The sequence below is a fragment of the Cyprinus carpio genome, chromosome A2, assembly GCF_018340385.1.
Source record: "Cyprinus carpio isolate SPL01 chromosome A2, ASM1834038v1, whole genome shotgun sequence".
NCBI classification, from domain to species: Eukaryota; Metazoa; Chordata; class Actinopteri; order Cypriniformes; family Cyprinidae; genus Cyprinus; species Cyprinus carpio.
Genome location: NC_056573.1, coordinates 27657392 through 27672391, shown reverse-complemented (window position 1 = coordinate 27672391; position 15000 = coordinate 27657392). Strand labels below are relative to the sequence as shown.

Sequence of the window (15000 nt, the reverse complement as noted above, 5' to 3'; positions counted from 1 at the left end):
ATATTTATTTAATATTTATAAATATAATTTTTTTTTTTTTTTTTTTTTTTTTTGCTTTTTTTGATTGAAGTAATTCCCAGTTTCAGATGAAATGGTGTTGGGGGTGTTTAATTAGTGCTTCTCGGATTACATGTTTTGACTGTGTCTGCATTCAGTACCTGCACAAAGCACAGATAACACGTGAAGATGTCCGCTGACAGAACTCCTGATGGGACGCCTCACAGGTCTGTAACAGCAGATGTTCTCTTAGGTCCGTCGGTATGAAGATCTGCGGGTCAGAGATACTGACACATGTGTGTGTGATTGTGGCTCTGCTGGAGATGAAACATGATCAGTGCTGTTCTCCAGGCCCCGCCGGCACAGGAATGTCCTGAGAGACCGAGAGAGAAAATACACTGTTTACAGCAGAATCTCACAGACTTTAACGATGTTTATCAAGTGTCTACAGAGATACAGCAGAATCTCACAGACTTTAACCTTTCACCTCAATTATTTAATCAAGTGTCTACAGAGATCATAAAGAACGTCCTCTCCTTTAAAGTTATGTAATTAAAGTAACATTTAGGCCCAAACGGAAAATGTATTTTTTGCTTAATATTTTCAGATGCCAGAATTACAGCCTATCACTATTTCAAAATACAGTTTCATGGTGATGCACCGAGAAAAAAAATAAAGAATTCTGATATTTTTGATGCACTACTGTTTTAAAATAGTGCATGCATTAAAAAAAAAAAAATATATATATATATATATATTAGATATACACACACATATATATATATATATATATATAAAATATTATATATATATATATATGATATATAATATTAAAATATAAATTTTCCAGTATTTTTGGTTGATGAAATTTCTGTGCATCACTATTTCATAAAAGTGCATGTGTCGAAAAATTCATTATTTTGTTGGAAAATTTTATCAGAAAAATATTTTTTTGCTGTTTCAGACGAATAATTCAGCTGCCAAAATTTTGGTGCATCACTTTTTAAAAATACTATTTCAAAATGGTGATGCAAAGAGATTTTGCCAACCAAAAATATTCGGCCAAAACAGCAGAAAAAAAATAATTTTCCAATATTTTCAGTTGCCGAGCTTTTGTTGCATCACTATTTTGAAACTGTGTGTGCATGCAAGCATGTGTCACAATTTAATATATTATGTATTTATATTATATATAATATTAAAATGTTAATTTTCCAATATTTTCAGTTGCCGAAATTTCTGTGCATCACTGTTTCATAGTAGTGCATTAAAATTGAAAATGTAATTATTTTTGCTGTTTTAACCAATTATTTTCTGTTGCCGAAATTTCAGTCCATCTCTATTTTAAAATACAATTTCAAAATAGTGATGCACAGAAATTTTGCAGCTGAAAATATTCAACCAAGTCAGCAGGAACGTGAATTTTTGTTATGAAAAAATATTTATTTATTTATTTTTAATTATTAAAATTAAATAATATTAAATATTTGAATGTTAATCAATTAAAGACATTTGATTCTTTATAATTAAATAAACCTAATTAAAGTTTAGGTTTTCCACTGTTTCAGAAACGTTGTCTTTAGGTTGTGTATTGAATTGTTTGTTTACTGCAAGACCCTCGATGTGTTCACTGAAGAGCAGAAGCCAAGCGAGAGACGGCCGGATCTGATGTTTGCTGAGGAACAGATGCAGCGCATTAGTTCTCTGCTCTGTGTTTGTGTCATTCTGCTGCAGCGTGTAACCCGAGAGCGGACCGGAGGCTCCGCGGGGTCCTGATGTGGGAGGTCCGGCTCCGTGTGCATCACTGACTTCATCAGAGACCCGTGAGCATCTTATGAAGCACATGCACCGTTCATCTGAAGCAGTGAATATAAAGCTGGATTCACTGAAGGGTCACAAATCCAGATTAAACCAACTCTCTTCTGAAGAGGCTATATGAAAAAAAAAAAAAAACAACATTCAACATTCATATCCCAAAAACACAAAAATATAAATGCATTTGAATGTCATCCCATATGGCAAAAAAAGAAAAGAAATATATTTGAAAATACACCAAAAAAAGACCAAAAAATATTTTGCTAAAATATATTTATTTAAATATATTTTCCACCAGTATAATTTTTAGACATTCTTTGTATTATTTTGAAAATATATTTTTATATTTTTTTAAAAGCATTTACAACTTTATTTTGGCCTCCATATATTTTCAGTCAAAGAAAATATATTCACATTTTACTATTTGTGAACATAAAAAATATATATATATATCATTATAAATGTTTTTTTTTTTTTTTTTTTTTTTTTTTTTTTGGCTATTCCATCCCGATTTGCATTTAGACAAATGTAGGCTACTGTAAATTTTGATTTTTATTTATTTATTTTTATTTTTGCCCCTGAAATACATTTCAAAATATATTTTGCTGTATGAATGTTGGAACTAAATATATTTTCAATTTCAAAAATATTTTTTATCTAACTTCATTGTTTACATCATATATTTAAAAAATAATCTGGGCAGATTTTTTTTTTTTTTTTGGTCGTGTATATATATATACAGTACAGACCAAAAGTTTGGAAACATTACTATTTTTAATGTTTTTGAAAGAAGATTTCATCTGCTCATCAAGCCTGCATTTATTTGATCAAAAATACAGGAAAAAAACAGTAATATTGTGAAATATTATTACAACTTAAAATAACAGTTTTCTATTTGAATGTACTTTAAAAAAATAATTTATTCCTGTGATGCAAAGCTGAATTTCAGCATCATTACTCCAGCCTTCAGTGTCACATGTAACATATCCAGTCTATCACATGATCATTAGAAATCATTCTAATATTCTGATTTATTATGAGTGTTGGAACAGTTCTGCTGTCTAATATTTTGATGAATAAAAGGTTCAAAAGAACTGCATTTATTCAAGAAAAAAAAAATTCTAATAATATATATTCTAATAATATATTTTCTTTACTATCACTTTTTTATCAATTTAACACATCCTTGCTGAATAAAAGTATTGATTTTATTTTTAAAAAAAAAAAGAAAGAAAAAAAAATTACTGACCCCAAATTACTGACCAGTAGTGTATATTGTTTATTACAAAATATTTATATTTTAAAAACATAGCTTCTTTTTTTTTTTTTTTTTTTTTTTTAAACTTTTATTTATCAAAAGTATCCTAAAAAAGTATCACATGTTTTCTGAAAAAAATATTAAGCAGCAGAACTGTTTCCAACTTTGATAATGAATCATCATATTAGAATGATTTCTAAGGATCATGTGATAATGATCCTAAAAATTCAGCTTTGCATCACAGAAATAAATGATAATTTAAAGTATAATAAATTTAAAAAACAATTATTTTAAATTGTAATAATATATCACAATATTACATTTTTTTCTGTATTTTTGATCAAATAAATGCAGGCTTGATGAGCAGAAGAAACTTCTTTCAAAAACATTAAAAATAGTAATGTTTCCAAACTTTTGGTCTGTACTATATATATATATGGGAATAATATTGTGTTTTGGTGAGTTTATGAAGGTGTTTGTGTGTGTGTGTGTGTGTGTGTGTGTGTGTGTGTGTGTGTGTGTGTGTTGTGTGTGTGTGTGTGTGTGTGTGTGTGTGTGTGTGTGTGTGTGTGTGTGTGTGTGTATGAACGCATGGTTTGCGGTTTGACTGAGATGATTCATGTTTGTTCTGGATGAAGCCGAGAGCAGCTGGATTCATCATAACATCATTAAAGCAGATAAAAGAGCTTCAGGAAACATTTCAAAAGCGTTCCTTCCCTTTGAACTCGTAATAAAGAGCAACAAATCTAAACAGTGATTTTCCCAGAAAAACACCAGATTAGAAACAAAGCATCTGACGAGATCTTAGATAGACAGTGATGATCAGCGCTTGACTGTTTCTGATGTGCAGAATAACACACATGAGCACTTGTGATAGATTGCATGCACAAAATGCAAAATGTAGCACTGCATCAGTGTCTCAGCAATGGATGCTCTGCAGTGAATGGGTGCCGTCAGAATGAGAGTCCAAACAGCTGATAAAAACATCACAATTGATTGCTGTTTAAACAGTGCTTGATCTGTGCAGATTTCTCTCCTGATTCACACCAGAACACTTTTTCACTGGAGGAAGTGTTATTATGGATTATAGACTCTATGTATTTGAGTTAAAAACGTCTTAATGCTGGATGTGTTTCATCTTTTGTCTTCTCCAGATGTTCACTGATGGACTGGAGTGCTGTGGATTACTTGTGGATTATTGTGATGTTTTTATCAGCTGTTTGGACTCTCATTCTGACGGCACCCATTCACTGCAGAGCATCCATTGCTGAGACACTGATGCAGTGACACATTTCTACAAACCTGATGAAGACACAAACTCATCCTGATCTCAGATGAACTGTGGATGAGCTAATTTTCAGCACATTCATTTTTCATTATTCCTTAAACTTGCATGCAAACTTGCATCCTTGCATGCAATATAAGTCACTTTAAATAAAGGCTAATTCTTCTAAATGCACACAGCATAAAAACAGCGTTTACACATTTTTGGTCCCTATAGTGTCTGCACCTGAATGACCTCCACACACACACACACACACACACACACACACACACACACACACACACACACACACACACACACACACACACACACACACACACACACACAGACACACACACACACACACACACACCTTCTGAGACTCATATCATATAAAGCCCTTCATTTCTCAGCTCTGCTTCATGGCACACGCCTCTGAAATATGACATGTTTAATCCTGGCAGTGTGGTGTTGAATATCTGTGATATGAGCTGAGCTTCTGTGAGCACAGAGAAGCCCTTCAGACTCCAGCAGATACGATCAGTGTCCTGTCAACAGCAGCCCAATACTGGACACACAGCACGGTCGAATTCAGCTCCGTATACGAGGAAAAACTGCGTTCAGTTCACCTGACCGGCTGTGCTTTGGCTAATCAGTGCTGATGGTGAAGTAATAAATGTCAAGTATTAAACAGCAGTGTGTAAGTGATCAGAAAGTGTGCTGTTACTAAATGATCAGACTTAATTATTTAATGGTGTTTCAGAACACCATAGCAACTGCATAGCAACACCATAGCAACCACCCGAAACACAATCAAACACAACTTACCCGTTCTTCAGAAAAATATATATATCTAGTTTAAAATGTGAAATTAATTTTCTGAATCTTTTGAAATATTCCTTATGTGACATTCAGAATTAAGTTGTTGCTTCTGGGAAAATGTTACCAATTCTACTGAATATCAAACTGAAATTACAATCACATAATTGCTATATTTTTATGTTGTTGTTGTTGAAAAATAAAATTATTATAATTTTTTTTTTAAATATAATTGTGTAATTTTATTAAAAATATATATTCTTTTATTAATTAAATTTATTAATTTATTTTATTTAATTGTTTACATTATTAATATTATTATAAATAAATTATTCTGTATAATTTTATACATTTTATTTCATTATTGTATATAATTGTATTAATTTATTTTATATAATTATCTAAATTATAAATATTATAAATTAATTATTTAATATAATTTTATAAATTTTATCTCAATATTTTTCTTTTTTTTATTAAATTTATTCATATATTTTATATAATTATTTAAATTATAAATATTATATATAAATTATTCAATATAATTATATATTTTTATTATGATTATTTTAATTTCTAGATTAAATGCAGAGTCAAGGTCTGGCATGAAAATAGCCTTTTAAATAGACTTATCTTTTGACTGTAGAACTGATTTCTTTGATGATTCGCCTGTGAGCAAAATATAAAATGATCAGTGGAACATCTTGAGCAGTGGCAGGTACATTTTCACTTTTTGATCCAATCTTTGCACATTTAATATCATATATTTAGATAGTTTTATATGGTTTGAAATTGACAACAGCTGTTGCTCTGTAGTCTATAATGTTTACTGGGTGGTTGCTAGGGTGTAGTGGGTGGTTGTTATGGCGTGGTAATTTTGTTTTGCATTGTATGTTCTATTGTTTCCTTGGTGACTGCTATTGTGTTGCTAAGTAATTTACCAGGTTTTTTTTTTGGGGGGGGGGGGGGGGGGGGAGGGGGGGGGGGGGGGGGGGGGTGGAGTCGTGGCCTAATGGTTAGAGAGTTTGACTCCTAACCCTAAGGTTGTGGGTTCGAGTCTCGGGCTGGTAATACTACGACTGAGGTGTCCTCAATGAACCCACAAAACCCCCAACTACACCCCAGAAAAAACAACACCCACTGCTCCGAGTGTGTGTTCACGGTGTGTGTGTGTGTGCATTCACTGCGTGTTTTTTATGTGTGTGTGTTGCACTTTTAAATTTAGAGCACCAATTCTGAGTATGGGTCACCATACTTGGCTGTATGTCAAGTCACTTTCACTTTCTGTGTTTCCTTGGTGATTGCTAGGGTGTTGCTGTGTAATTTACAGTGGTTTTTGGGGTGGTTGCTATGTAGTTTTTAGTGTTCCCCTGGTTATTGCTAGGGTGTTGTGGGTGGTTATGTACTGCTATGTAGTTTCTAGTGTTTCCTGGATGGTTTTTAGGGTGTTGCTATGTAGTTTCCCCTGTGATTGCTAGGGTCTTGTGTGTTGTTCCTAGGATGTTATAAGATTTATGTGGCTGCTTAAGTGTTTTGAGTAATAATTATTTGTTTCTATGTAGTTTGTAGTGCTTCCTGGGTGGTTGCTAGGATGTTGCTATGTAGCGTTTTGTGTTTCTTGGGTGGTTGCTAGGGTGTTAACGGGTGTTTTTTTAAGGTGTTTACCAGAGTTCTTGGCTGCTTAAGTGTTCTCTGTGGTTATTATCTGTTGCTATGTAGTTTTCTAGGGGTTTCTGGGTGCTTGCTAGTATGTTGCTATGTAGCTTCTTGTGTTTCTTGGGTGGTTACTAAGGTGTAGTGGGTGGTTTCTAGGGTGATATGGTTATTATGTGACTGCTTAGGTGTTCTGGGTGGTTTCTAAATTGTTTCTATGTAGCTTCTTGTGTTTCCTGGGTGGTTGCTAGGGTGTTAACGGGTGCTTTTTTAAGGTGTTTACCAGAGTTCTTGGCTGCTTAAGTGTTCTCTGTGGTTATTATGTGTTGCTATGTAGTTTCTAGGGGTTTCTGGGTGGTTGCTAGGGTGTTGTGGGTGGTCGCTTAGCAGCGCAAGTCAAATGGTGCACAAGCAGTGCTGCTTTAATACTCAGGGTTTGTTCAGAAGGATTTCAGAGAAACTCTTCATACTTAATGTGCTGCAGCTGATGTCTTGATTTAATAAGGCGTTTGTTTCTCCTCCCCTGATGAGTTTATAAAATAGTCCTAATGGGTCACAGATCTGGCATTCCTCCGTTGGGCCCCGGGGCTCCTACACCATAATATCCATAATACAGAAGATCTCCGATGATTCAAGAAAGACGATGAGACAAACAAGACAAGAGAAAAACATTTCGACGAAAAAACATTTCCAGACAAAATCAAACCCAGACATCATCAAACTATAACAAAAGTACAACTTTAAAATGACGTTTTATGTTCATTTCTGAGCTCATAATAACTTACAGAGCCGCTTTATTACAAACATGCTGAAATGGTTCCTCACTGTATCTAAAATCATCCAGGTTTATTGAGAATGTTTTTATTTTCATGTGTTGGACCGGAAACTTTAGGGAATCTTTCAGGTTCATCTCAAATTTATCTCAACGAACATCATTTGTGGCAAATAGAAACTCATTTAGACTTTAAGCATAAATACATAAACATCTGTGAGGTTTTAAAAGTTAAAACGTATTTTTATGTGAATTATTTGTGTTATTTTAACTGGAAATGTGCCTAAATAACATTGTTACTGTTTTAGACTGATACATGGAATAAAATAAGAAAGAAAATAAAATATATTCCATTTGTTGTTAGTAATAACATTATATTACGTCAAGGTTTCCCAAAACTGGGATTTGTTAAGGAACTGCATGATGGTTTGCGAGTTTAATGAAAAGCTAATAATTAATTAAATAACACAAATGTTCCCTTTTTAAAATGACGACAATCAAAATAAAACACTTAATAAAAAATATTAAATATTGTATCTGTTTACCTGCATGTCATGAGTAATATGTAATCATTAAAAAAGTAACTGTAGTCTTATTACGAGTATTTTAAAATGTAATATAATCTAATTGCAAGTACTGGAATCTGATTAATTAATCCAGATTACATGTGTTCAGTTATTACCCAGCTCTGATTGTGTATCGTATGAAGATTCCTCCTGAACCTTTGTTTAGATCTCAGTTTGAAATGTGATGGAAGCGACGCTCAGATGTGAATTAAAAACTGACTGAAATGACTCAGTTATCCTAAATATCAACGTTTGGACCGTTTGTCAGTAGATAAAGGAACTAGAGCTATATGGACTATAAAGAGTGTGTTATTTTAAAATGTGTTGTTTTCCTTAAATTCCACAGGCCCAAATGTTTTTAACGTTTACTTCGACCCAATATGAGTCAGTCAGTGGAAGTTTGCACACACACACACACACACACACACACACACACACACACACACACCACACACACAACAGTGTTAACACACACACAAACACACACACAACACACACACACACGACACACAAACAGACACACACATACACACACCACCTCACACACACACACATACACACAAATACACACACAACTCACACAAACATACACACAGCACATAGACACGAACACACAACTCAGCCACACACACACAATACACATATACAACACACACACACACACAAACACACAAAAAAAAAAACCAACACACACATACAACATATACACACACACACACACAAAACACACCACACACACAACCACACACACAAAACACAAAACACATACACATAAAACAACAACACACACACACACACAAACAAACATACACACACACACACACACACATTACAAATAGACACACACACAACACACACAAAACAACACATATTAACACACACACAACACCATACACAATATACACACAACACACACACAAAACACACACACACACACAAACACACACACAACACATACACATATACACACACACACCACACACATACACACACAAGCACACATACACATATACATACACACCACACACACACACACACACATATACACACACATATACACACACACAAACCGCGCACACACACACACACAACACCACACACAAACACAACAACCCACACACCACACATATACACCACAGCACAACACACATATACACACACACACACAAAACAACACACACACACACACACACACACACAACACATAAACACACACACACACCAAAATACACACACACACACATAGACACCACACACAGGCACACACACACACACACACACACACACTGAGTCAGTGTGGATCTTTGGGATCCATCCGCTCGTTTCCAGTGTGACCCAAAAGCGCCACAATTGCTTCCATAAGTGCCGTTGGATTGCGGTCGTTGGGCGAAGGAGAATTTCTCCCAGATCTTCAGCCTGAAGGAGCATTCGTGACGTCTCCAGCTGGTCTGGCCTGCGGTGGAAGATTGTAGCCTTCATATATAAATAAAAACTTCCCTCGTTCAACAGTTTACTGTAATGCTTCAGTCCGTCTGGTGTGTGTGTGTTAACGTCCATGTTTCCCTCCACAAACCCCCGTCCCAAAGCCCCTGTTGTCATGGAAACGCAGTGTTTTCAGCATAAAGCAATCATTACCATAAACCCAGCTTTCCAGAATCATTCAGGAGTCTGATGTGAAACACACACGTGGTGTGGTTGGTGTTTACCAGTCAGACGCAAATCACTATTCTATATTAATCACATCATTGCCTTTTTAAATTAAGTTGTAATTATGAATTATTATTACTTTTGCCAGTCTAGTAAAACATTCTGAAACGCTTCCATCAATGTGAGATCAAACTCTCATTCAGATTTGACTTCAGTCTGATAGCAAACACTGCACACATAAATTATTAATAGATATATAATCATATCCCATCCTGCAGTTTGATTAAATATTCAGTTTAAATTAGAAATATATCAGCTTGGGAAGTAAAATTATGTTTGATCTTCCGCAGGTTATAAAATCCGTTTTATTGCAGCTTCACAATAATAAAAAAGGGAATAACCGTTTTAATGTTGCAGAACTCATCAATTATGAAACAACTTCATCTTAAACTGTAAAGCAGCTCTATAGAAGACAATAGTATCGTTATTATATGGTCATAATAATCATAATCTTAGTGATCATCGTCATTAAAATGGTTTGATTTATAAATCAATTAGTGATTACATTTTTTTTCCCCTACATTAGTTTTTTTTAAATCCTTCAGAAATCAATGCAATTAGAAAAATGTTGAAAAAAGTTACAGTACAATAATAAAATGTAAACTTCTGAGAGGAAAAAAAATCAGTTCTCAGTCATTTTTAATCAGTCATCATTTGTGTTCACTATTTTTTGAATTTTGAGATTTTATCATGTATAGATTTTGCTGTTTGTTTTTTTTTGTGTTAAGAAAATGAATTTTCATGGCAATATTTATAGAATATTTGTATTGTGTCATTTCTTATCAAGATGGAATTTTGCATATAACTTTGTATATTTTGCATGCAATAAACAGCTATTTATACAGTATATTATATTGCATGATAATTGACTAATGCTCATGAATTTCAAAAAACGAATCAAAATTACAGTGTTTTAAATGTGTTTCTCCTGAAACTCTGTGTAGGTGTTTGCTGAGCGGCTTCAGTCAGTCCTGATGAAGCTTTCGAAGCATTTCCGTCACTGTGTCTTTGTTCTGTCAGGGTCATGGAGGCCTGAAATCAAACATCAGAGACACACAGAGACTTCACACACGACTGAAGCAGACAAGAAAGAGACGTCCCTTCTCTTTGTTCAGGTGAGACTCGCTCTTTGCGGAGCTGTTTTGTGTTTTTCTAGAACACAGAGGGTGGATTCAGCTACAGTAATATGCATTTATTTAGTGTGAAATGTGGAAAAACTGGCTTCAAGCACTAAATAAGCAGTTCTCAAAGCAAAGATGAGCATGTTTTGATGGAGTGGGATATAAATGAGCACAAGAGAGTTAACGTGGGGTTAATGACATTTCACCACAGAGCTGCTAATTAACTGAAGCTGCGTCTCACTGAAATAAACTCGTCTTTATGATTATGATTGATGAGAGCAATCAGCGCTGCTGAATTACTGCCTGTATTTGAGCATTTTAATTATGAACAGATATAGATGGGCGGCAAAACGCAAAATTGTGCACATAAAAACCAGCAGAATCATCAAAAACATTAATTAAAAACAGAAAGATGATCCTGGGCTGAGAATGTTCGGGGATCGTCGTCAGTGAGGGACGGTAATTAATAACAACAGACATTTAATGTGATGTAATGAGATCTATGGAAGTTTGTTTCTGCCATGGGATAAGAAAATTTGAAAAAAGGTAATTCTGTCTTTTTCTCACAATTCAGAGATGTTGTATAAAGTTAAAATTCTGAGGAAAAATGTTACAGTAATGCAAGAGAAAACAATTCTGACAAAAGTTACAGTTGCAAGACATAAACTCACAAAAATATTAAAAAATATATATAATTTTTTATAAACTCGAAAAAATATAATTGCAGGATGTAAACTGAGAATTCTGGGATTAAAGTTGCAACTGTGAGACAAAAACGTAAAATTCTGAGAAAAAAAAGTTACAACTGTGAGATACAAATTCAGAATTTGTAGATAAAGATTTAAACTCAGAATTCTGAAAAAAGTAAAAAGATAAAAAAAACAAAACTACAAATAAAAAAAAAAAAACAACTTAAAAATTAAAAATTTTAACTCATTGTGAGAAAAAAAAATATATATATTTATAATGTTAGTCAAGGCTTCTTGCACCAAAAGCATAACAATATTTTTTCATGACTATTTTTCAGCCTCGTCTGGAGCGCAGCGCTGGTGCTTCAACACGCCGTCTGTGAAGACTCTGATTAGTGAAGAGGAGAGAGAATATAAACACACCTTCATCCTCAGATCTGAATCTTCTCTCTCCAGGACCAGAATCTGGGAACGCAGAGGGACCGAGAGAATACAGAAGAGGAGACGACAGGACAAAACCAGCACAGCCATCAGGATTAAAGACAGCGGAGAGGAAATACCGCGGTAAAGTCCATGGTAACACCTAAACAGTGAGATTAATGAGAGGCACTGCTGAGACACAATCACTCACACGAGAGATAAAACGAGAATGTGAACATCCTTTTCCTTTTAAACATGATTCAGTAAATATGGATTGTTCTTTATGGACAGGATCCATGGGTTAGTAATGTTGATTTCCAAAAAAAAAAAAAAAAAACCTTAAAACTTTGATTCATGCTTCAGTTTGTAAAAACAGACATACATGAAACATTGCTTTAACTTAGTCTTACTTACCATTTCTAAAGGTCTAATAAACTCAATAAAGCTGAACACTGAACATGAAGAGCTTTACCTGATTGAAAACATGCATTAGCTGCATGAAAGTAACATGTTACAGTAGTCTCATTTATTAACATTAGTTCATGCATTTATTAACCTGAACTAACCGTGAGCAATATATGTTTTACAGCATTTATTAATCTTTATTAATGCTAGTTAATAAAAAATACATTGTTCATGTTAGCGTCAGTGTGTAGTATTATTATTGAGATAGTATTATAGTTTAAAAGTTTTTTTGAATCAGTTTTTATTTTAATATTCCCTTTAGATTTTCATTTTAATTAAAGTTTTAGTTATTTTGTGGTGCAATTTTTGTCATTTTAGTACTTTTTGTTATGTGTGTGTGTGTGTATATATATATATATTATAAAACAAAAACAACACACACGACAAAACTAAATTAATACAACTTTAACATTAAAATGAAAATTGATATTAATAAAATATTAATAATTTATATTATAAAAACTATAATAGTATCAAAAAAGTGTTACTTAAAATAAAATCAAATGTATATATATATTTATATATGTAATTTCTATTTTATAAATTTTATTAATATTTTATTAATATCAGTTTTCATTTTAATTTTAGTTTTATTAATTAATTGATTTTATTAATTTAGTTTTTATTAAGTTTTTTAAATATTTTATTTTATTTCAGTTATTATTATTATATATTTTTTTTGTTTTAATTTTAGTTAATTAACCCTGGTTAAATAAATAATATTAATAAATATATATATATATATATATATATATATATTTTTTTTTAGTACATGCAACTAAGTACCTTTGAAGTATAGTTCCTTGTTAGTTCATCTTAACCAGTTGTACTTATTGTAAAAGATCAGCAGTTAAACTAATAACTAATGCAGGCTGTGGTTTGATCTGTGTCTGAAACTGGTGTTGGTTAGCTGCTGTTTGTTTTGTCACTTTAACGTCAAAGAGATTCTGCTGAACGAGCTCACACACACACACAGAGGTCAGAGGTCAAAGTGTGTTTTGAGGGCTGATTCTGAAGGGTTTGTGAAACTCTCTCACAGGCGTTGCTCCACGGTAAATCACCGCAGTAAACATGATTCTGCTCGCTCTTAAAGCATCTGTCTTTGCTCATCAGGATCGAGGAGGAATCGCAGAACCGACAGCCAGAAGTGCTGCGAGTTTCTCTCAAGCTGGACTCGACTCGAGCCGTTTCTCAGGATGTGGTTTTCCAGAAAACATTCGGCTCGAACAATAGAGACAGGAAAAGTGAAGTACAGCGATTCAAAGCAGCGGATCGGTATGAAGTCACCACTTCAGAGGCTTCGCCAACATCTCTGTTTCCACACACTCACAGCTGCCAGCGGGCGAGAGACAGGCGCACAGACTGAGAGAGAGAGACACTCCCACTCAAATCCGTCTGATTGTAGCCAAACCACAAGATTAAAGTGCTTTGAACTGAGAGAGGCTCAAGCCACTCAGTGTGTTAAAGCTTGCCTTGTTGGGCTTTTTTCGTGACACCATTGCTGTCAGATGCAGCATTTAAAGTTTTCTAAATGTTGCAAAGGCATGTTTTACTCTGTATATAGCATGTGGATTCACTTTAACACAACCAGTGCAAGACGAAGTCAGTGAACGCATTTTTTAAAGGGATAGTTCACTGCTTTATTGGCATGACAAATATTTTTGGCATGTTTTGGCAAAGCGATTGCAGCATTGCATGCAATTAAAATAAGAGCAAAATGAAAATAGTGCAAAGCAACGTAATATGCATTAAGAGCAAACAGTGTAGAAGACAAAGAAATATAATAAAATGAAATTAAAGAGAAGAAAGTAAATACAAGCAATATGATGAGAAAGAACCTGTAAGACTGATGATCTTCTCTGAAAGATAAAACAAGTGTGTGCTGTAATGCAAGTCTTTTGATCGTGTTTTAAACTATTTCCTCTGAACATGGCGTTTCTGTGCAGATGGAAAGTCATACAGGTTTGCAACAACATGAGGGTGAGAAAGTGATGACAAAAGTGTCTTGTTTAGGAGGGACGACCGCTTTAATGAACGTGTCTCTGTCTCCATCTGCCTGAGAGCTAAAGTGAATCCACATGGTGTTTAGACAGCAGTGCTTCACTCGAGGAGCTTGTCAAGTCTTTGTAAAATGTTGCATCTGACAGACAAGAGTCTTCATTTGAGTTCACTGGAAATCGAACCCGAGACGTTGATGTTGCTAGCGGCATGATCTGCTGGTTGGGTTACAGGACCGCATGTAGTAAAGTCAAGTCAAGTCTGCTTTATTATCAATTCTTCCACATGTACAGTACATACATACAGAGAACTGAAATTGTGTTACTCTCAGACCCATGACAAACCAGTGAGGTGAACAAACAGTGCAGATAAAAAGATTGTAGTGCCAAAAAAAGCTTATTCAGTCTGATTAAAGTGACAAAGGGCTCAGAGAAATTTAGATTTTGTTATTGATAA

The 15000-nt window shown here is 34.0% G+C and overlaps 1 protein-coding gene across 3 annotated transcripts in view; it reads left to right on the top strand.

The window, feature by feature from the left end:
* Positions 1-10826: 10826 nt before the first annotated feature.
* LOC109104400 (protein APCDD1-like) overlaps positions 10827-15000 on the top strand; it is a 20001-nt gene continuing 15827 nt past the window's right edge. The window contains exons 1-3 of one of the 3 annotated variants that reach the window (XM_042713712.1): positions 10827-10966; positions 12000-12225; positions 13660-13821. In XM_042713712.1, the coding sequence (XP_042569646.1) occupies positions 13743-13821 (79 nt within the window). In that variant the 5' untranslated portion in view covers positions 10827-10966; positions 12000-12225; positions 13660-13742. Of the gene's footprint in view, positions 10967-11323; positions 11519-11999; positions 12226-13659; positions 13822-15000 lie in introns of those variants that run through there. The other 2 variants (XM_042713719.1, XM_042713724.1) reach the window with 2 other exon arrangements.